Source organism: Manis pentadactyla, chromosome X (genome assembly GCF_030020395.1).
Source record: "Manis pentadactyla isolate mManPen7 chromosome X, mManPen7.hap1, whole genome shotgun sequence".
Classification (NCBI taxonomy): domain Eukaryota; kingdom Metazoa; phylum Chordata; class Mammalia; order Pholidota; family Manidae; genus Manis; species Manis pentadactyla.
The window spans coordinates 12,951,003-12,975,093 of NC_080038.1; the positions used below are offsets into that span (position 1 = coordinate 12,951,003).

General features: G+C 50.0%; 1 protein-coding gene across 13 annotated transcripts in view; it reads right to left on the reverse strand.

The window, feature by feature from the left end:
- Nucleotides 1-4,276: 4,276 nt before the first annotated feature.
- Nucleotides 4,277-24,091, reverse strand: part of RAI2 (retinoic acid induced 2) — a 347,676-nt gene continuing 327,861 nt past the window's right edge. For 11 of the 13 annotated variants that reach the window (XM_036912885.2, XM_036912887.2, XM_036912886.2 and 8 more), the window contains one exon: nt 4,277-6,237. In XM_036912885.2, coding sequence (XP_036768780.2) covers nt 4,645-6,237 — 1,593 coding nt within the window. In that variant the 3' untranslated portion in view covers nt 4,277-4,644. Of the gene's footprint in view, nt 6,238-14,589; nt 14,647-15,012; nt 15,158-24,091 lie in introns of those variants that run through there. The other 2 variants (XM_036912890.2, XM_057496073.1) reach the window with 2 other exon arrangements.

Consider the following 24,091-nt stretch of genomic DNA (forward strand, 5'->3'; position numbering starts at 1 on the left):
GAGTGGGGCACCAGAGGCCACAGCTATAGATCTCTCTTCCTGATTGTTTCTTGATTAAATTGATTCTTCAGAGAATTTTTAGCTGCGGCTGTGGGCCAGGTGTAAACCAGACCCTAGAGATAAAGCCGTGGTTCTCAACTGGGGTTGCCTTTGGCCCCTAGGGGACCCTTGGCAACTTCTGCAGACTTTTTTATTGTCACAGTTGGGGTGGGGAGATGGGTGCTCCTAGCAGTTAGTGGATAGAGACCAGAGATGCCACTGAACATACACAGGACAGGCCTCCACAACAGAGGGTCATCCAGTCCCACATGTTAAGTAAGAGTGCCAAGGAGAAGAAATCTTGAGATGAAGAAAAAGGTTCAGCCCCTGATGTTAAACAGTCTGGTCTGTTCATTGTGGTGTCACTTAATATGACTTGAAATGTGTCCTAATGAACACTTCTGCATTTAGAAATCTCTTCAAGTGCCCTATTTGAAGCAATTATAAATAAAATCGAATTCCCAGCACCATTCAGGACTGACAGCATGGTGCTGTTTATGTAAAGGGATTCATGACATGTTTATGAATTGACTGGGTTATCAAACCTTAGACTTAAAGTTTTATTTAGCAGAGGGAGGAGAGTTTCCAAGTGACTTTTATCATTTGTATCAGTGGAGTGTGCCTACACTTTTATTTGATGGGATATATAGAATACAATTGGATGGAAAATAATCTACAAGTTGGGTTAATATACCAAACCTCAGCAGTTCATCTCCTTCAACTTGAACTTGTTCATACTTTCAGCAGGGCCTAGCTAAAATCTCACTTTGCTTTGAAATCCCCTGGTCTAATAACAGCTGCAGATGGATTACTTACAGTATTTTGGAACTAGTTCTTTCAAGCATTCATATATGCTACTTACTATAAAATCAACCAACATGTTAATTAAAATAAATATGATTTATTAAAATGGCACCTGAAAGACCTCAAATATACCCTATTTTGTTTTACTGATGTGGGAGGTCAGTTATTTGACCTGGCTGGTAGTGAGCTGCTCTGGAAAATTGCCTTTCTTATTTAATGAGGAGTAAAGTCAGCCAGAATGACCTCTAACGCTTTTTTCCCTGCTGTTAAAGTTTTCAGCTTAGCAGCTTTTGAATGTGGCTTTTAGAGGCTTGGCATCCCCACCCTTGGGCTTGAAATCTCCCCTTCACCATTGTGCCAAGTGCTCTGAGCATTCCAGTGAACTCGAATGGTCTTGAAAATAATTGAAATAAAATCTGTAATTCAGACCCTTCACTAATTCATACTGGTTCTTGTTCCCAAAGGATTCAAATTCCTGTGGGTTCGTTGGGCTTCAAACCCAATATTCAAGAGTCATTGCAAAGTACATATTTTGGAGTTGTTGATGCTTAAAAAAAACAGAAAATGGAAAACTCTCCTGAGCCTCCATTTCTTCACTTGTGAAGTGGCATCTAAATCTTCTCCTGCTGTGTTTTGTTAATTATGCTATTTATGAAGATCATGACGGTACTCACATACTCTCAGTAATTGGCTACCTTTTCACTCTTCCTTCCTTCCCTCCTTCCTTCCTTCCTCCTTTCTTTCCTCCCTCCCTCCCTCCCTCCTTCCCTTTTGTTTGGCGTTTTCACCATTGTAGACATCTTTTTTGTGCTTAAAGTGTGACAGTTTTGCCTTTCAGTCTAAACACATCTTTGCCTTAGAATCTCCTACTCACTGTCAAGGACTACCTTGGTTAGGATAGTAACTGTATCCTCTCTCTAAATCTTTCTTTTCCCTCTAGATCAACTAGTTTTTACTTTACCAGGAGGATCACTGTCCCCAAATACGGATCTCTGTAACTTGTTCCAACTTTTTATCATTTCTGAACTGAAGCTGGTCGAAGCCATCTTGACAAGTCTGAGCGAATATCGACATTCCTGGGACTATTTCTATTTCCTAAAAGACTCTGAAAGGCTATTCGTTAGCCTAGCTGGGCCAAACATTTTTTTGAAGAGAGATGGGAAGTTAAGGCATGAGAAAAAGCCTGATGGAGATTTTGCATGGTTGAAACCTGAAAGTAGGTTAGCTGGAGACAGGGTGAAGGGTGGGGAGGTAAGAGTGGCCACAGCTCTCTGAATCAGGCAAAAAAATGATGGGGCCTGAGGATCTGCCAGGGGCCCGCTCTGTGAGCCCTATGGGGCTGACATGCCTCCCACCAGGAACCATGGCTCCAAGATGGTGGTTCTTACCTAAAGTTTGTGGCAAAGCACACACACTTCTGACTGGGGAGTGGCTGTAGAATGGGGTCACCAGGGAACTGAGGCTCACTCTGACCTCAGCAACAAGCCCTTTGCCCTTCTCCTGATTCCCTGGGGTACACGTAACCAGGCGGCTTCCAGTTTCCACTAAAGGCTGAGAATGGGGCAGACAGAGGGCGTCACTGCCCCGGCAACAGACCCTGGGCCCAGCGCAACATTGTGTGCAGCCTTCACAGATGGCAGGGGGCAAGTCTTCTAAAGTGCCAGCCAGTCCCCAGGAACCCACAAGGCTGGGGGGTAGCCCACACTGGCTCAACATGCAGGGTTGGCTGCTGAGCCACCATTTCTCACCCAACCGGACCTGACATCCAAAGAGAAAATGGCATTTCCAGATATAACAAGGAGAAGCCTGTGGCTTGAGGTTTTATAATGTAATTACAGGCTACAAATGCCTTCCCTTCCACCTTTGTCACTCAGCTTTAAGCACTTGCTTCTAAAAGGCAAATCAAGAATTCTCTTCCCTCAGAGCCAGATAAGCAGCAGCTCTTCCCACGAGAAGTTGTGAAGAGGGGGCCCTGCAGGCTGGTGCAGAAAGACGACCTGCTGCTGCAGGCTCAGCAGAGGTGGCCATGGAGGACAAGACCTCAGGTGAAGGGGAAATGCTTGTCCCTAAGCATACTTGTGTTGCTTGTATTTGAAACTAAAATACACGTCATGGCCAGAAACCCACAAGTGGAGGGAAAAATGGAGAAAGAGTGCACCATGTAGAAGTTGAAAGAATGGAGTCTGGCTGGTGCCTTAGAATGGGACTAGTTAGCCTGACAGGAGACAGCTATTTGGTTATTTACCTTCATGCCACACGTTGCAAAAGAAATTTTAACAATGCAGGGAAAAGACAATCCATTCTGGGTGTCTGGTACAGGAGCAGCTAAAACTGTAACCCTATACACAGCAGGCCTGGTAATAAAAGAGCAATCTTGCAACTGCTTTCCCTCCTGTTCGTGTTCACAGTAACAGCTGGATACATACTAATTACAAGAAGTGAAAGCAAGAGCTTTAAGTTTAAATGCAGGCATTCCTCAGTCAGTCTCTCACCAGCGCGGTGTCAGACGCAAGTGTGATGTGCTACCTAGCAGGTCTATTTTAAATGTACCATCACAGTTCCTCATTTGTGTGGGTGGCTTTATGCTGTCAGAGAAGAGCAACACGTTGCTCTCTCCTTCCAGGTGCATTGCTCCTGTCCATTAAGAAATGGCTGCACCAGGGGTGCTCAGCCTCAGCACTGGTGACATTTGGGCCACATCACTGTGGTGGGGGCTGTCCTGAGCACTAAGGGATATTGAGCAGTATCTGGGCCTCTACCCTCCAGGTGATAGTAGGGCCTCCTTCTCAGCTATGGCAGCCAAAGGTGTCTCCAGGCATTGCCAGGTGTTCCCCCCACCCCCGTTGAGAACCATTAGGCTAAACTAAATTAACATGGAATGACTTTCTCTACCCACCCCCATTCCCAAATATCCCTCCCCAGGGCCGGGAACATTATGAGACCTCTCCTAATCCACCAGCGGATGAATGGCCTTCCATAATGCTTTTGACTTGCAAGACTTTCACTCATTCACAACAATGCTCCTATTGCCCTTGAAAAGAAGGTCCCTTCCAGCTAAATGCTGGGAGGTGGCGGGGAGGAAGAAGGTCAACTTTCCTTTTAGAGACATCTGTGGGTTTAGGTCTACAGAACGTGTCTCCACACGCGGTGCCTATGCGAACTGGTAGAGGCCCCGGGTACTTGAGACTCAGCTCCCCACCCTTCTTTGTCCCATTTTACAAATGAAGAAACTGAGGCCTAGAGGGGGAAGTGACTTGCTCAAGTTCATATGTATTCTTAATCCTCGCCAATACAATGCTTCCTCGTCCAAAATGCCCAAAGAGCTCGGGTCTCTAAACATAGATCATTTGTAGTGCTTTACAGGCAACAGTTTTGGCCAAACCATGCCAGTTAAGGAATGCAATTTTTAAAAATGAGAGAATGCTGCAACCAATTAGTGCAAACAAACATTTATTGTGAAATATTCATCCTACCCTTTATTAGGTATTACATCATCAAAGCACTTTGTGGCAATGAAAATAGCTTTTTTACCCCTCTGATTCACCCAATATTCCATTAAAGCTGCAAAAAATGTGCAATCTGCTTGAAAAATAGGTTGCTCTTATTTACTTATCTGTGAAAAGTCAAAAATTAAAAAAGAAAATGATACTAGCTTACAGGGCTTCTAGAGCCAATTCAGCTTCCCGCTTCCCAACTACTCCCCCAAATAATTAACAAAGATAATTTGTTTTAAATGCCTTTTTATAAAACCAATGCACCTTTCCCCATATTATAATCATAAAAACTTTAAAAAGCCATTATTTACTTTCTTGGAAAAAAGGTGGCCAGCCGTTGTTTTTTGATTGGGAGCATGTGTATTTCCTGGGAGTTCACTTTCTTTAACTTTATGCTCCGACTTTTGACAGGTTTCCTAAGGGGCTCCGTGTTTCCCACGGACTCTTCTCCTTGGCTGTTGATGTCGTAGCCCTGAAGCACGGAGTCTTCTCTTTTGAAGGAGAAGTTTTTGGTGGACACGCCCGAGAGGCCTTTGATCTTGCCACAGAAGATGGTAGGCACAGCGTCTTCCACCGAGACGATTACCTTGGCCGCCTGGGACTCGCTCCCCAGCTCGATGCTTTTCTCCGCCTTGACCTCGCCGCTGGGCTGGCTGTGCAGCTCGGCGGCGCTGCTGCTGCGACCATCCATCACGGCCAAGGCCTCGTGAGGCCTGGCAGGGGTGAATGGCATTTCCACGCCGCCGCTGGGAAGTTTCTCCGTCACAGTGTGACCTGGGCTGTCCACTGGCCCGCGGCTGTTAAACAGTGGCTCAAGGGGAGGCTCAGATTTCCGGTGGGCTGCCAGAGACAGGTCTAGGGCTGCATCTTCCTGGCAGATCTGGGGACTGGCTTCGCCAGCCTTGAGCCAGGGCACTGACTTCATGGAGAGATCCAGGGCCTCATTCTCACTCCCCATCTTGATGACTGTGTGGCGGCTGAGCTGGAAATACTCCCTTGGCTGGAGGATGTCAAAAGGCTTCAGTTCCTCCTTCTCCAGCGGGGTCTGGGCCCCTTTAAAGGAGTGTAGGCCGAAGGAAGACGGTGGCTTGGGGCAAGTAGGGCTGAGCTTGGATTCAGAACTCTGAGGCACCGGGATGGGGATGGGAATGGGGACCGGCACGGGCAAGGGGACGATCACAGGGTACGGCACCAAGAGGGTGGCCGGCGGGACCAGGGGGGACAAGGGGGAGTTGAAGGGCTGAGGGGGCACCGGGGCATACCCAGGAGGAGGCTGACAGGGTGGGGGGCCGAGAGCGCCCTGTGAGGGGAACAAATTCTGTAGCACAGCCTCAAAGGGCAACGCCGACTCCTGCGGCTGGCTAGGGATGCGCAGGTCCAGGAGCTGGGGCTGGGCCTCAGGGTCCTCGGCTCCCTGGAAGAGGTTGTTGTGGATGGCACTGGAGGAGCAGGGCGCCTCCTGCGGTAGGACCAGTGGGGAGTTGAGGTGCTGGAAGACATGCTGCTCCAGCACCACAGGCAGCTGCACAGGGCCCTGTGTGGTCATGACGTAGGTGGCATTGCCATTAGGGTTGAGCTCTGGCGTGGAGCTTCCCTCCACCTGCATGTGAATGGGCATCACCACTGGGCTCTCCCCAAGGCACAGGGGCTGCAGCACGGTGGCTGCCACCTTCAGAGCCATGCCACTCTGGGACTCGGCTGGGGGATTCAGAATAGATGGGGCTGGCACCGTCACCAGGGCCTTCTTTACCAGGTCGGTGGAGTTGATGTTCCAGGCCTCGGTGGTGATCAACTGGGCCATGCCATTCTCCAGTCTGTTATTGGCCAAGGCAGGAGAGGAGTCGGTCATGTCCATGGAGAGGTTCTGGGACTCCATCACTCGGCTCTGATGCCACTCGGCCTGCAACACAGAACACACAACATGATTCTTCCTTCAGAGACTAGTTATAATTGCCTTAAAAGAGCTCTCCACATCTTTTTATTATTTTTTTTATTTTGGTATCATTAATCTACAATTACATGAGGAACATTATGTTTACTAGGCTCCCCCCTTCACCAAGTCCCCCACAAACCCCATTAGAGTCACTGTCCATCAGCGTAGTAAGATGCTGTAGAGTCACTACTTGTCTTCTCTGTGTTGCACAGCCCTCCCCGTGCACCCCCCACATTATACATGCTAATCGTAAGGCCCCCTTTCTCCCCCACCCCTTATCCCTCCCTTCCCACCCATCCTCCCCAGTCCCTTTCCCTTTGGTAACTGTTAGTCCATTCTGGGTTCTGTGATTCTGCTGCTGTTTTGTTCCTTCAGTTTTTCTTTGTTCTTATACTCCACATATGAGTGAAATCATTTGGTACTTGTCTTTCTCTGCCTGGCTTATTTCACTGAGCATAATACTTTCTAGCTCCATCCATGTTGTTGTAAGTGGTAGGATTTGTTTTCTTCTTATGGCTGAATAATATTCCATTGTATATATGTACCACATCTTCTTTATCCATTCATCTACTGTCGGACACTTAGGTTGCTTCCATTTCTTGGCTATTGTAAATAGTGCTGTGATAAACATAGGGGTGCATCTGTCTTTTTCAAACTGGGCTGCTGCATTCTTAGGGTAAATTCCTAGGAGGGGAATTCCTGGGTCAAATGGTATTTCTATTTTGAGCTTTTTGAGGAACCTCCATACTGCTTTCCACAATGGTTGAACTAATTTACATTCCCACCAGCAGTGTGGGAGGGTTCCCCTTTCTCCACAACCTCGCCAACATTTGTTGTTGTTTGTCTTTTGGATGGTGGCCATCCTTACTGGTGTGAGGTGATATCTCATTGTGGTTTTAATTTGCATTTCTCTGATGACTAGCGATGGCTCTCCACATCTTTTAAAAGTTTCCATATCTTAGTTAACCAGGAGCACACCCATGTCTCTATGTATACACATGCATTATAGATATTTCCCAATATATACAAACACACCCGTATGATCAGCTCTGTGTGGAGAGGCCCAATTTAACAGGCGATTAAGCTATAAACACAGATGATGTAATGACTAACCAGCCAACGGAGGTTAAGCAGAGTATTTGTAAGCCTAATACTGAGCTTATATGTTTAGCCTTCCACAAACATCAACGTTTCATTCCACACTGCTGTATCAGACAGTTAAGAATTGTGGAGATTTGACTTGTTCAAATTCAAACAGGCAGCAAAGACTTACTTTCTTTAAGAGAAAAATAAAACTCTGGAACGTTCAAATATTCTATGAAAATGGAAGGGGGCCATCCCAATTATGGAAAACATTTTGAAAACTCCTGGTAGTAATAGTTCTTCCAAAAGAGGCTTGGTGGGAGGAGCAGCAGTGCATGTACACAGGATCACTGTGTTTGTCTCACCAGCTCCCTCCAACTGATGCCATCCGTTTTCCTCCCCAAAAGGGGCAAACCCACCCCACGGAGCAAGGTGGAGGTGGGGTAACTTGCATGAATGCTCGCATCCAGTCTAGGATCCCTTTCCCCAGTCAGCTCATTGGTGTGACTGCTCCTAACTTCTATCTGTCACGAGGAGGGGATGTTGATGGTTCTTGGGCTGGGGAAATGGAACACTTGTTGGAAACAAACATCTTCAAAGGTGAGATCTGTTTCTTGATGTCCACACCACCTCTGGCCACCTTCTGAGAGGCCAAAGGAACCCAGCACGGGTGCTTCCTGGAGGAAGAAGGGCTGCAGCTGCTAAATGCCTCTCCATGGAAACGCGTCCATATTTAGCCTCGTTACCATGGAGAAGGCAGGCACCATGTCTAACTCGGGGATCTGTGCAGCCCTGGAGTCTGGTTGGGCTCAATAATAAGTCAACAATCCTCAGTCTTGCTGGGCAGGCCTTGGGCAACTCAGATTCTTGGCCTCACCTGTTTAACTGTCTAGCCTTGAGTCCTGTGGTCATCCTGCCCTCCTCTCCTCACCTGCAAATATCACCACAAGCTCCAACACAAGGAAGAGAGGTGGCCTAGCGCACCATGGGATGAGAAATAAACAAATGAGGCCTCACTATGGGAAGGCAGCTTTAACAAATGAACAACTCTGAGATATTTTCAGACAATCAAAATGTGTCAAATGCACAGAACACAGAGTTTCTCTGAAGCAGGAGAAGGGAGGGCCAGGGGAAGGGTGGTGTGCAGGCAGCTTTGTGGAGAAGGGCTGCTGGGTGATGCCCTTGGCAGGGCACATTGCAGTGCCTCTGAGGGAGGGTCCACACCTGGCTCCCCAGGGGCGTGTGCCCCCCAGAAAGCACAAGGCATGCCAGCATGTGGCAGAGTAGGGAGGCAGCCTGCCCCCAGAGAAGCTGAGGGGGCTTGCCCCAGCTGAAGGGCCTGGTTCTTCCTGAGAGGCATGCTCCCTGATTCAGTCCAGAAAACACCAGGCCTCCGATGCACCATTTGTTCACTCCTGCACACAGGCATTCATTCATTCACTCATCCAACGAATGAATTTGCTGAATGCCTACTGCATGCCAGCGCTGGGATGGGGCCTGGAGATGCTGACATGAGCCGCACACACAAGATTCCTACTTTCATGGAGATTATAGTCAAGTTGGGGCACATGCCTTGGATCAGACAGAGATTTGCTAGCATAAGAAGGCATCAGAGTTATACCAGGAGAGGCACAGAGGTCAGCCAGACAAAGCTTTGTTGGACTCTGGCTCGCGTCCCTGTGAACATAAGGCCTCCCCCAGAAGGGTCTGCGCTGCCCCTCACAGCGACCAGAACTCTCGGGGAGGAGGGGGGAAAGGTTGACGGAAAGGGTGGCAAGGACAAGCACAGTAATGGCCAGAGAAGGCGCCCATGGTCACCCACCTGAGGCGGCTTCTAATGGCCTGTGAGGCAAAACTTGCTGGGAGAAGTCAAGACATGTTCTGTGCCATCTTTGAGCTTCCTGTGGGTTTAGCTCATCTGGCAGTGAGACTGCTTTCTCATAATGGGCTGCACCTACCCGCTTTTCCAGCCCTGGTGGGCTCCTTCCCCGGCTGCCTCCCCCAACCCCCCACCGAGGCCAGATCCCGGGAGGCAGACGTCTCCATGCCTCTTCTCCCTGTCCTTGGCACACCCGTTCAGCTCAGCTGCCAGCTCTCTTTTCCTCCTGTGAAACCTCACTCCTCACTCTGCCTGGCTCTGCTTCTAGGCCAGCTACTCCCCTACACCCTTCCTGCTCAGAGTGTGAGGAGGGGACCTCCTTAGGGCGGGGTGCTCCCACAGGCCCCTGCTGCTCCCACAGACAGCCCGAGCTAACACTCACTGAGCATTTGCCATGTGCCAGGCCCTCTGCTGACAATGCTGAGCACTTTCCATGCACTACCTCGTTTACCCCCTAAACAACCCTACAAACGTCCTATAATTATGCCCATTTTACCGATGAGAAAACTGACTCCATAGGAAGGTTAGAGAACTAGCTTAACAGCACCTTGAGGCTGGGATCAGAGCTCAGGGTCAATCCCAGGCTCCTTCTCCCTGTGGGAGCTGTGAGGGCCACACTCTTCCATGCATTTTGTTTATTGGCAAGCTCGGTCCCTACAGCCTGACCTTCAACACCAAGTGCCTGCACTTGCAGAGCTGTGCAAGAGACAGCACTGGGGCATAGATTTCTAAGTGGTGGCCAGGTCCTTTCCAGAATGTCATTGAACTATTTGCTCCTTTTTGTCCTCCAGGGCCCTCTGCTATCCCTTTCACCAGGGAAGAAACTGAAGGGTCACCAGAATTCCTATCTTTGGGGAGCAGTGCAAAGCAGCTAGGGTTCTGTTCCCGAGAGCTAGGAGGCCTCCATCCTCCCAGCCTCAGCTTCCTGAGACAGGTGTCACATGAGTGGGAGGGCATCTCAGCACCCATGAGCCACAGGGAGGCCCTCAGAGCCCCTGCTGGGGCCTCACATCTCTGGGAGCAGGGCCAGGACTACACTGGTGAAGGAAACAGGAGCCCTGCCTTCATCCTGCCCCCTGCCGCCTCCCAGAGAGGCTATGCCCTTTTCGCCACACTCCTCCTCCCCTGTTGCTTGCCCTGCCAGCAGGCCCCCCAGCTCTGGGTCAGCAGCTGGGGGGCCTGAGTGTGCCTGGTGCAGGCACAGTGGGTAGGAGCCAGTGCTGGAAGTGCTGGAAACCCCGCAAGGCCCTGAGAACAACTGCCCCCTCATGAGATGAGGGTTCAAAGGGCATCTGGGTCCCTGAGGATGAGCGGGGAGGCCCATCGCCCTCCCTGCTGATCGGAGTGGGGACTTCCTCACATCAAGAGGTATCACAGGAGCCACCAACTAATGCTGAAATGAAGGGGGCGTGATCGCTTCAGAGGTGACAGGGAACATTTTGCTCGGGTTTTTCAAAGCCTTCTCTGCAAATGGGTTTAAATGGGGTCGCCCCTCTCTTCTGCCTGTGCCATTAGCCCTGGGGGTATGGGCAGGCCAAGGAATGAGGGCAGTGTGGCTGGATGGGAAGCGGGCAGTCTGATCTGTGGGTCACTGGAGACCCTCACTCTTGGCCTTGGCCAGTTGCTGGCGCTGGAGGGCTGGGGCTAGGGTCCACCCCAGTGTAGCCCACATGCGCCCCAGATGGAGATTCTGGGGGAAAGCCTCAGGGCCCAGGGTAAATGGAGAGGCAGGGGGCGACTATCTGTAGCAGTAGTTAGGCTCAGAGACCTGCGGGGTCAAGTGTTCTGTGAGCCCTTCTCTAGCTATCTCAAAGGCCTGAGCACACCAGAGGCGGCTTCTCCCGAGACCCTTCCCCTCAGCACTCCTGGAGATCATCTGAGTCTCATACTCTGAGCTCCCACAGCACCCCTGCCTTGCCCCAGTCTAGTCCTGATCCTCCCCATACTGGGTTTGCCTATTTCCTTGTTTCTCCAGGTGGAAGGGGCTGCCTCCCGACGCACCTTTGTATCTGCACCTGGGGTAGGGGTGGTTCCCAGCAGACACCTTCTGAATGAGGAAGCACACGGATGATTAAATAGGTCCTCCTGAACCTGGTGTTCTCAGGCCCAGCCTCTTCTCACACGCCCACTATGTATAGAATCAGGGCATACCAAGGCCCCCAGCGGTGTTAAAACTTCCATTTCTATCCTCTTATTCTGAGTCTTTTTAGAGATAAGGGAGCTGTGACCCACAAAGACTGCCTAAAACTCCCCTGAGGCCAGTTATCACAAAGGTCACCTTCCGCTCTCCTTGAGGAAAGAGCAGAGCGTCACCTGGCAGCCACCCACCTTCACCAGCCGGCGGGAGCCTCCCCCAGACAGCAGAGGCTGAAGCACACTGTGGACAGGCAAGAGGCCAGCGGGGTGGCACGTGAATAAATTCACCCTGCAGTCCTCTGTTTCTCTGACACACCCAAGAAAAGAAAACCAAAGCAATGTTGGCGTGTGTGCTGTTTTCCTTATAAGGAGATACATTCGTGAAGCCGACCTGGGGCCTAACTCCGGGGCAGTCAGTCAGTGATCTGCGGGTACCCACCCCCCACAAGCCGTGCCTGCCCCCCAGGCCTCCTGCTCCCAGGGTACTGCATAAACCTCTCATTTCACCCTATGGGCCTCCAGACAGACTGACATCTTTGTATGAGGATGTGAGGATTCATTCATGGCTTAATTTAAAAAGCAAAAACACTTGACCACTCAAATAATTTAGACTATCCTCCAGGTCCTAGAGCCCATCTAGTTCTCATGGTGGGCATCTAAGTCACACACACACTCACAAATAAACCAATCCCCACATGCTTAATGCCCTCAGCCACGTCCTGAATGATTCCCTGGGGGCCCCTGAAGGGCCTGAAGGAAGTTCAGAATGTGGCTGTGAACTCTGTCCTGACCCAAGACAGGGTTGCTGAGACCACCCCAGCCCGAGCTGATGTGTGAGCAGGGAATTTGCACAGAAGCCCTGGCACATGCCAGCAACCCCTCTCAGAGGCCTAGAGGGCCTCCTAGACAGGGACTCGGTTTCACTTTCTGACTCGAAAGCATCTTCACCACAAAAACAATGATCCACGTGACTGCAAGGCCCCCAGCCCACAGTGCCCCCAGCCTGGAACAAGTGTTTTAGGACTGGGTACATGGCTTTAGCAGGCAGAGATGACCTCATTATAACTCACGTGCACTCAGGCTGGGAACCTTAGTCCAAACTCCAGGGAACAAGGGGCTGGTCAGCCAACCTTTTCAGTGGCTGATCTTGCTTCTTGATTCACAGAAAAGACTAAAACCATCAACCCTGACCTCTCCAACTCACCCCTGGCTCTCCCAGTGTCTCCCCATGCACGCTGCCCCCATGATGGCTGAGGTGGGTGGTCTCTGCCACTGGCCAGGCTGGCTCCCGGGAGACCTCAGATAAGGATCCCCCCTTCCAAATGCGTCTTATTCTATTTTCTGCTTTCCACCCAGACTTTACCCTTCAATGACTGACCTAATTCGGTATAAAACTCACCAGCTACTTACTAGGAGTTAAATGAGCAAAGCATAATTTTCATCCTTTAATACAACATGGATATGGTTTCGCTATTTGGGATGTGATATGCCCTAAATATCTAAAAAGTAATTCCAAATAGGGAAAAAATGGTTTTGCTCACCCCATAGGGTGTAGTAATTGTTAATTAATTGCCTCAGTGATGGAATTTTCTGAGCTTTAAAAATCAGCACAAGTCCTTTTTAGTGAAGCTGTGACATAATTGCCACATGAATCTACTCCCGAGTTAGTTAAAATACAGAGAATACATGAAAGAGTTGCCCACCTTATGGCCAATTGCCTTTTACATCCAGAGATGTACGCAGCTCTCCAAAAGGCATCCAATCACCCAGGTCAGCTTTGGAAATGACTTCCCTGACACATTACCTTATTTATGAAAACAGTGGTGGCCGCATAGTTTACGACTGGGTCTCTCACCTTTGTGAAATGGGCAGTGGTTGTGGGGAGTTTTGCCAGGGAGGACAGAGTGCCAGTCTCAGGGCTGACATGATGTTGGTGACAGCTGGAAGCGGTGGCCGGATTGAGCAGAGGAAGCAGTGGGCCCAAGCATCATAAACTGGCCATTGACACCAGGCTGCTCCAGGGTCTTCCGGGGAGCAGGGCAGGCCGTCATAAATTTCTTTATGTTCATTTTACCATCTCCTCCTTTTTATTCCCATTTTTCTATTTTATAGTGTATGTAATAAATAAATAACAGGAAGACATATAATTTAATAATGTGTGTGTATGTGCTGAAGGGTGTATAAATTTTCTTTTTTCTGATAAGAGTGCGAGGATAGAAAAGCTGTGACTCAGTGGGAGTGATGGAGCTCTCAAGGCCCAGCGAGACTTCCAGGGTCCCCCACAGGAGCGTGGCTTGGAGTTGCTGGCCTAGGGCTCCCGCCCACTTTGCGAGCAGGAAGCCCTCAGGCTGAGCGAGGCTCAGAAGGAGCGCACCTGCTCCCAGACCCGGGCTCCTCCTGTGGTGGGGGCGCAGGCCCTCATCCATGGCTTTGGTTTTCAATTTCCCCTGAGCCTAAGGGGTCCCTCCTTACATCTCTTCGTAGGTGGCATTCAACACCAAAGCATGTGGGATGGTCTGATTCAACCATCAAAATGTCAGAGTTTGATGGGTGAGGGGCCTGATAAAAAAGATGAAATAAACGCTTGAGTCCGTGACACCTAATAGACAAGTGATTGAAACAGCCCTAAGAGATGAGGGTCAGGACACGCAGGAGGGCTTTTCATGACTGCGGGTAAGGACTCAGCTTTCTCTTCTGCAACATGGGTGCTGGCCCACCCTCACGGTGGGCGGAAGCTTAACTCAGGCCTCCCACGGATGGGTGGTGCCTGATCAGAAGGCATCAGACCTCACCTCCGAGGAACTGCTTTGGGCCCTGAAGGATGGGAACATGTGGGCATTCAGGGGCAATGGGAGGGAGAGAGGGAAGAGCACAGAGGAGTGGGCACGAGGGTCTTTATGGACCACTCCCACGAGCACTGAGAAGATTTCACTCCCCATCCTCCCACCCTGAAAGGCAGCAGGCGGCTGAGGTGGGGGGGCAGGAATGGGGAGGAGGAAGAGGTCGGAGACACAGGGCAGGTTCTCCTGGGAGTTCTGGTTTATCTTTAAGCCAGGCCAGGGGAGAAGTGAAGGGTGCAAGAAAGGGAGGGGGAGGACCTCCTCAGCTTTGGTCACAGTACGGTTTGTCCCTCTTGACACTCAGCTTCCCTCAGCGGGGCAGTATCTGTGGGCTGAAGACATCACAGCACCAGCAAAACCCCCACTATGTGCCAAACATACCTATTATGTGGTCTCTGCAGGGTCTCAGAGGAGCGCTGATCCTTGCCAAGTAAATTGCTGGTGGAAAAGAGAAATATTACAGCTGGGCCAACCCGAAGAGTACAGGGAAAACACATGAGTAGAGCCGGCAGCTCACACCTGGTTTTCTATCAGATGCCTTTGCTGGATTTCCCCAGAGGGCCAGAGGGGTCTGGGCCCCTGGCTGGGGAGGGCACTGTGGGGCTGCGGGGCCTCCCCTCTCACCCAGGTGGAGAAGGCCACTGTGCATTTACCCTCTCAGCTCCTGCTCCCCATCACCTCCAGCCTGCCCTCAAGGGGCCTCTGGTGGCCCATGGGTCATGTGGCCTGGGTGTGGGACTGGAATAGGACTAGGTTCACGTCCATTCATTTATTTATTCTTTCAAAAACTATCTGAGCACCTACTGTGTGTCGGGCATGCATGTCCTTTTCCTCCGTCCTGCTTTCTCCCCAGGCTCATTGCCTTCTCTCTCGGCTCAATTCCCGGGTATTAACCAACCGATACTCTCCCAGGATCATCTGCTTCTAATGGCTGCTTCAAGGCCACATTTCTTTCAGTGGTAAAGGAGTACATCTCGACAGGAAGAATGCTTGTCCCTGCACAGCAGTGGGAGGGATGTTAGCACCGAGACCTCTCTGTGGTACAGAAGAAATGCTTTCTTCCCAGAGAGGGCTGCCCCTGGAACTCAGTGGAAGGAGCGCCCCCTCTAGTCTCAGTGAACCTCCGTGCCAGGTGAGGCATACCTCGGAATCACAGGAGAAAATCATGAAGGACTGCTGTGGGCGGCAGGGGACCGTCACCTGGATGGGCCCTGGGGGAGGCGGTGAATGTCCATCCCTGCATTTGGCCATGTTCCCGCAGCCTTCAGCTGGACGCACTGAGCCTCCAACACCCTCAGGTGCTGGTGCCCGAGTGGCCATCTCGTGCAGGAGCACAGGTCATGTTTAAGGTCTCAGGACAGGGTCCATCATCTTAAAAAGCTGTGGTTTTAGGAGACTTTTTCTGGCAGTAAAGAAACCTCTTAAATATGGAACAAAGAAGGGGAAAAACCTGCCTCTGGAAGAGAAAATACTTCTAATTAGATTGAGATACAAAGGTTAAATTTTTGTTCTGGGAAAAGGACTGTTTATAATCCTGTGTCATTAGCAGGACATTTTCCAGAGACTAGTGTGCCAGAAATAGACCCTCTGAGGGGTCACTGGAAGGAAGGGGTGTAGATCTGTGAAGTCAGAGGACTGGAGTTCGGATTTTCCCTTTCTCCTAATACATGTGAACCCCTCACGAACCAATAGCATGGAAACGGTACCAGCCTCACCCTGGGCACTGGGTCCCCCATGAGAGTGAATGATCAGAAGTACAAGCTTTGAACCCAGACAGGCCCAGTTTCAAATATCAGCTCTCCCTAACTTTGTTAGGTGTTTGGCCATGTGCAAGTGAGTTCTAAGCCTCAGTTCCCCTCTGTGCAAAATGGGGATTAAAAAAAGACATGGGGTGGTTGTAGCAATAAAGGAAATAACCTATGTCAAGTACTTGGCACAGTGCCTGGCACATGGAAGGTGCTCAATAAAACATGGCTATTATCATCAACATCCTCCTCTTCATCATCAGCATCCTCTGTCATAGCCACGATATCATCGTTGCCATCTTGTCACCAGTGTCACTGTCATCATTATCAGATCCACTGCCCATATTTCCTCAGAGCACCTTGAGTAGCATTAGAAATGCTCCCAATGGCTTTGTACGTTAAGCTCCCCAGATAAAGCGCTGTTTGTTCAAAGGTTCATTTAAAAATGAACTGGGAAGGCATTCTTCTTAGAATTAATGTGTCTCGCCTGAGGGTCTCAGTCTCAGCTCCGGCAAGTTCACTCTGGATCTGGTGAGACGGAAAAACGACAACGGAAACGGAAAGTTGTCGGTAAAAGGGTTTATACCCAGCTTTATTTTCGTGGTGGCAGGTCAAGTGCTAGAATCCCATCTGCCTCACGGCAAGTTTGCATGCAGCAAGCCGGTCTCTGCCTCTGCGTCTCTCTGCTGCCTCACAGCCCTTGCCTCCACTCCTGGGTCTCCCTTGCTCTCTTTTCCAGGCTCTGCCTTTGCCGCCGCCTCCAGCCTCTGCTCTACCCTAAGCACAGGGCGGATATCTTTATACAGCAACAGAGGCAATACTGGCTTACTGCCAATGGGTGTGGAAGTGTGAGCCTAGCAGTGGGCTATTACATCATCAGGTAGAGTAGGGTCAGGTGAGGATCCTGCCATAGGAACTTCCATTTTCCCTACAAATGTTACACCTGTTGGTGAAGTTTCCACAAACACGCACTTAACTCCCAACATAGCTGAAATATTAAATGTTTGCAGTGAAACTGGAAAATAAGACTTGCACTACTGAAAATGAAAGAACTATGGGAAAGCAATTAAATAAGTACAAAAATCTACTTCTTGCTCAAGCTGAAAGGCTGGGGGAGAAAGTAGAGGTGACCAGAGTGTTTTGTATCTTGAATCTTGACTCAGGAGCACCTACCACTGATTGGTTATGCTGCATAATTCCACTTCAGACTCTACAGGCTCCATTCCCTTTGACACAGAGGCCTAAGTAGCCCTCCTTTCCTCCTCCTCAGTGGGATTAGGGGCATTTTGTCACTCGCTAGAGGAACAAAAAGGAGGGTGGAAGAGCAGAGGAAGAGAGAAAGGACAAGAAAGAGAGAGAAAAGCTAAGTGATTCTGTGAGATAACTGTGCAAGAGTTGAAGGGAAGAAGTGCGGAGAAGATTTAAAAAAACGCATGTGTAGGTCCGAATGAGGAGAGGTTGCTCAGCTGGAAGAGATCAGAGAAAAACTGTGAGAAAAGTACTGTGTGAGCGTCACGTGGCTGGCAGAGGGCACGCAATGGAACTACAGCAGCTTGGTGGCTGGGCCCTGGGGTGGAGGGAGAGGTGGCACAGAAGGCAGAGGGGTCGGGAGCATAAGAAATTATTCCCCAGTACGAGAGGTACCTAAGGAAGGTGCCTACTGTGATGTCAATTATCTGTGATGTTAATTCTAGAAAAAAAGGTCGATTTATCATTTTTTGGTGCTTGATCTTGATTTTTGCCTACTCTTTACTCCTCGCACAGTCAGAACTGGGTTTCCCCCATCAAAATTGGGTTTTCCAGAAGAAAACTGATAAAGTCATCCTCACTGAAGTCTATGACTCATAGGTTCAAGGACTGTTTCCTTTATTAGTATCATAAACACAATTCAGTCAGTGATAAAGTTATAGACAAAGAAATGAAACTCTGATTGAGGGGTTTGGGATACCAATCGTGGGACCTTCCTGTCTTGAAATCTCTCCAAGGAAGACAAGAGTCTACAACTATGACCAAGGTTGCTGGCTCCATTAAAACGTGCTTGAGGGTCAAAAAGGCGGGTGGGATGAGGCCTCAGATAAGCATTCAGAGCTAAGAAAGGAAGTGAATGTGAGTCAATTATTCATTCCTTTAGCGATTCAACCAACAAACACTGAACTGGCTACCTCCTGAAACTCTGGTTTCTGTCTTGCCAGGTTTCCATGCAGTAGCTGGGGGCTCTCAAAGGACTGCACCCCAACCCCAAGCACAACATGCTCCTGCAGTGCTACAGCCACAGTGGAAAACCTAATGACCATTGACAATCGTGAAGGACATGCTGATGGGGAGAAGGGGGTAGGCTGTTGGTTTTTGGTGAACCCAATTGGCTAGTTATCTTAGTTTGTGCTCCTCCACAGACTGATTTGACTGAAAATAGTTTATTTGGGAGAAGATCTCAGAAAACACCAATAGCGGAGTGCTGCAGTTAGACAGGGAAAGGAAGGAAGCCAGTCTATCAGGTAAGTTACCACTGCAGGCAATGGGGGCTCCATTCCACTGAGGGATGCTGGGAGAGTACAGAACTCATGCCTTGGAGTTGGGGTGTTTATTCACCAACCCACATCCATCCCAGGTCGAGGGCTGCTCCTGGATGGTGTGTTAATCCCTTGGCACTTCCAGCTAGCCCAGCATGTGGGCCTAGAGGGCTCCTGAGACCGAAAAAAGAAAAATTCCTCAGGAAGAGTCACAGGTCTTTGCAGTAATAAGTCTTTGGGCTACAGAAACCAGTCTGAGGGGACATGGGTGCAGGGCACCAACCATGTCTGCCACACCAGCCATGCCCTGGAAAGTTCCAGTGCTTATTATGTGAAGATTCAAATGTCACCAATTCAGGCTATCATGACCAGGTATTTCCCGAATGGGTGGCACTTTCTATAACCCAAGAAGAAAACACTCTGTTATGATAACACCTTCAAGCCACAGGGGAATCAGCTCACGATCTCAAATGGCTTTTGTCAGAGGCACCCGTCTGCCTGGAGACGAGCTCTCACGAGAGCAGAACAATGCAGTCTGCAGAGTTTTAGGGTTGGTGAGCCTTCTGAAGTCCTATAAACCCACTATATTAACTTAAAGCAAGTACTGTGGTTGCAGCTAATGCAGCATAAACAATACAAGGTTGGGTTGGGGGAGGGAAAAAGCTGCTGTGTACCACCTGGCTAGTCGTGAATGAGGATCATAGGTATTATTTCCTATTTTCTTTTGGGAAAGGGTGCTTCTGGAATGCACGTGTCTACACAGATACATATACCCTCCCACAGTGGGGGAGTAGGAATGAGGCCACCTGTTGTCCCTCTAACAGTCTAGCCAGACTTCACGTCAGTTCTGCTTTGTCCTCACCTGCTCCACCTCTGAGGTCCAGTCATCAAACCTTTCTTCCGGAAGGTGATATGTGACTGGCCTGGCCACACAGGTAGGGTTTCAGCGGAGAAGATGCTGGAATGGAGGGGGCTTTCCAGAAGTGCAGGAAGAAAGGCAGAAGAGCAAAGGTGCATGGGGCCTGGCCAGGCCGGGGCCCAGGGCTAGTGAGGCTTGAGGGAGAAGGAGGGAGCTGTGAACATTAGCGGGGTGTGGGGCTCTTCCAGTGGCTGTTAAAAGTTGCCTCTCAGCAATGAACCTTGTGCCCCAAAGGTTTGCCAATTCCACCAACACAATTTTGACGTCTTCGCAGGATGACACGATTCAGTAGTGAGACCATTAAGTTGGGAGGGAAAGAGAAAGTAGATTTGTTTGTGGGGCTTTGCTAGCTCCATCCTCTCCCTCCCTCCCTCTCTCTCTCACACACACACACACACTCACAAGATGATAATACTATACTATTTACTAAGCATTTACTTATTATGTGCCAGGTACCCTGCTAGGTATTTTACATTCACTTTCTCATCTCAGTTTCTCAGAAACAGGCAGATTGGTACCATCTTGCTGTGATTTAGTTTGCTGGGGTTTTTTTCTTCCAGGAACTGAGTTGTAAATCTCCAGGGAATGGTTGTTCTGATGGGAGAGGGAGACAGAGCTTTCTAGAATGTGAACAATATTCAGTGTAGGGAAGGCAGGTCTGGAGGAGGAGAGGGAAAGAGAGGGCAAAGACTTCTGGCACCACGTGAGGGGGCAGACGGAAGCAAGGTAAGGCAGGAAGGGAGGGAGAAGGGGGAAGTGTCTTCTCACCTAGAATCTCTTGGTCTGCTTCTGTACCTGGAGCAAGCCCAGCCCTGAGCTCCTCACTCCACCATTACCACTGCAGCTGCCATTACTGTCTTCTGATGGACGCAAATGCACCCATTTCTTTGGGGGTCCAATTCTTCCTTCCTATGCCGCTGAACCATCTTGCATTCCAGGCAGGAGTTCATGCCCATCCTTCCCAGAAATACGTTTCATCTGTGGCTGACTGGCTGGCTGTTCACCATAGCCATTTCCTCTTCAGCCCAGACTACATTTCCCAGCCTCCTTTGCAGTTGGGGGTGGCCATGTTGCTGAGTTCTAGCCAACAGAGTGTGGGTGGAAGTGATGTGTACCACTTCCAGGCCTGGCTCCTACAAACCTTCCATACGTGATGCTCCAATCTCCTTCTTCTGTCAGCTTGATGCACAAGGACCTCTTGGAAGCCACCTGTTGGAGTCTGTGGAGCCACAAGATGGAAGGACCTGCATGCGTGAATCATGGTTTGGAGGAGGGCCACCTGCTATCAGGAACATCTGTTTGGGGCTTTACGTGAATGAAGAATAAAATTCTATTGCGTTTGAGCCATGATACACTTTTGATTTGTTTGTAATAGCAGCTAGCATTACCTTAACTGACACAGTGCATCCTGGGACCCGTCTGTGCAAAGTGAGTGCTAGGGACAGACTGACCTGCAGCTTCAGAGCATCCTGAACCCCACTAAGTGAAAACCAGAACTGCAGGAGCAGCCCATGTGCCCAGAGCCCAATTCTGAGTTTCCACACGTTAAGTTTTCTGCACTGAAAGCAGTGACCTCTTCGGCTAGTCTTCCTGACGTGACATGGGCTCGGGACCATTGTTTGCTTGACTCCTACGTAAATCTGCACTGAAAGCGGCCATTCGGTGGCGTTCAGAGAGCTGGCAGGGGTGGGAGAGGTCGGGGGCACAGAGCTGCCCTCAGAGAGCAGGAGAGGCAGGCCTTTCAGCAGCTTCCCCCTCTGGAGACCCACAGGGAGCCTTCGTCTGTTGAGTGGTGGGGTGGGGAGGGCCCTGGCACAACACGGGCAGAGCCCGGAAGGCGGTGCACCTGGCACTGGCCAGAGGCAAGTGCCAGCACCACGACACCCACCCACCCCGCCCTGTACCCCTGGATGCTCTGCTGGTGTGTAGAGCAGGGAGGCCTGAGATTTCTGCCCTTTCCCCAGGCTCACCAGATTCTTCACCAGAAAGTCCCCTGTGGACTTCCTATAGAGGAGCTCACCTTCAGGGCTCACGCGTCTGGGCCAGCTTTCCCGAGGCGCCCCACATAACAAACTTTCTAGGAAAGACTGCCCATTTGGTAGCAGCCTCCCCATCCACCCGCCACTGCACTAGCAGGCTCTCACCTTGTATTCAACATTATTGCTCTCTTTTTGGGATTCTCTCCAAAATACAGATCTGTCTGAAGACTTTGGGTCACTGCCGCACTGAAGTGAACAGATCAGAACACTTTCTACACAGCGTGGCTCCAGCACCTACAGTAGGACACGTCCTGCCCGTGACTTGGCTGAAGAGCTAAACCAGTCAGCCAGCGTTCTCATCAATGCCGGGGGCGTCAGCTCGAGTTCCACTAGGAAGGCCCCAGCCCCAGAGAGCTATCCGACTTCTACTTATCTTCCTCTGTCCCCATCAGTACTGGGGGCTTGGCTACAGAGCATGGTGACTATTCGAAATGTTCTTTTGGTGGCCTGCTAATTAGCACGGTGACTGTAAGAAATGTGTAACATTAGTGATATTCAAGATGTATGGATTAGCTAAAATATCTCAGAGGTACCCCCTGCCCTCAAGTGCAGAGCATTGGAGAATCCAGGGAAGCCCGTAGCCAGCTCCCCGCTGGATGATTTCAATACCTGTCACCTAACTGGCCCCATACCTGGCAATGGCTTTGGAGAGTCCCCGAAGGCCTATGCCAGCTAGAAGGTAACAAAATTCTGCCATGGAAATGTTATCACATCTGTGTTGAATGGAGCTTTCATGCCATGTGTGTTCATAGCAGCTGAAAGGACAGTCAGCTGGGACTCCCTAGAGCAGGTTTACGAACTGGTCTGTGCCTGAGGCCTACTTACTCGTGTGTGTCTGAGGCGGGTCGTGCAGCTGTCACAGCACGGGTTCCCCGCGTAGGAGCTCCTCCCTTCTCCACTCTGACTCTCCTGCCTGCCTTGCACCTCCGGGCCTTGCACCTTGAGCTTGCCCTGCAGCAGCCCGCACACAGCCCTCAGGGTCGGAAAGACTGCTTCAGGGACAGGGATGATGAGCAGAAACCTCTTGTCCATAAAAATGTAACAGTTGGCTTCCCTTTCCACAGGATCTTTTCGGTGTCTGAGCTAGCACTGACTGACATGCTCGAAAATTCTTAAAAATGTCCTTTAAAAAAAACAACAGCTAAGGGATACTATAACATCCACTAGAATGATTCAAATACAAAAGACTAAAAGAGCAGAAGCTGGTGAGGATATGGAGCAACTGGAATGCTCAGATACTGCTGGTAAAATGGTACAGCCACTTTGGAGAACTATCTGGCAGTTTCCAATGACGTTCAACAAGCGCCACCCTCTGGTTCAGCAATTCCACTCATAGGTATCCTCCCAAGAGAGATGAAAATATATATTTGCTGAAGGCCTTGTGCACAGATGTTCACAGCAGTCTGGTCATAAGAGCCACAAACTGGAAACAACCCAGATGTCTGTCAACAGGTGAATGAATAAACACACTGAACAACACCCACACAATGGACTTCTACTCAGCAATAAAAGCTATAAACTCCTGCCACATGCAACAACATAGAGGCTTGAAAACACTGTGCTGAGCAAAAGAAGCCATATAGAAGAGTGTATGTGCTATAAGATTTCATTGACACAAAATCTCAAAACAGGCCAAAACATGTATGATAGAATTCAGAAAGTGGTTGTTCTGGGGGGGCAGAGGAAGGACTTTTCTGGGGTGATGGGAATGTTTCATACCCTTTTTTAGGTGGTGGTTTTACCCAGGTGCACACAAATGTCAGAACTGATCATCTAACCACTTAAGAATCATTTGCTTTCATATTATTTACCCCTTCATTTAGGAAAAGAGACATTGAAAATACTATTGAACTGCAAAAAACACACAAAAAACCCAAACCCATCCTAAGTGGTTCTGTGTGCTTGGCTGTAATCTTAGTGGAGAGAGGGGAGTGGTAGTGGAGAAAGGGGAAGGGAGTAGAGGTTGCTGGTGGTGAGGTGGGCAGGCACCCCCCAGGGCACTTGCCAGGGGCTCTTTACCTCCATCCAAAAGAAGGCAGCACCTTCATCCCCCAAACAACCTCTCAATGAAATAAAAGAACAGAGGCCCCAAGGAAAGCTGGCCCAAGAGTGTGGGATAGCTATCAGGCTTTGAGCCAAAACCACTTTCCAGGAAATGCCAATATTTTTGTGTTTGGGAAAGGGGAGGGATCTTCAGGCGAGCAAGAGCCAGAACGTGTTGGTCTTTGGACAACAACTGCTGCACAACTGAGGGGCCCTGTGGGAGAGGTTTCACAGTGCTGCGGCTGAGACCTCGGCAGGGGATGGGGGGTCTCTGGAGTGGGGCACCCAGAAAAGCAGAAGCTGGAAGTTCCTTAAGGGCAAAGCTCTCCTATTCCGCATGTGGAGAGGAAACATCTATTTCCCTAGCAAGAGGCCACAGAGGTCCCGACCATTCCACCGTTCACTGCGTTCAGCTCTCCTACAACCCAGGGAGGCTTTATGATGTACCGGCACAGGCATGAGCTTGCAGACCAGGGCTGCCACAGACGTTGGCTCTGCCCCTTCCCAACTGTGTGACCTTGGGAAAGCGACTCAGCCTCTCTGAGCTGCAGTTTCCTTGCCTGTGAAGTGGGGAAAACAATGCCCACTGCTGGCAAAGTAGAAACTGCCCGATGCCCAGGAAATGCT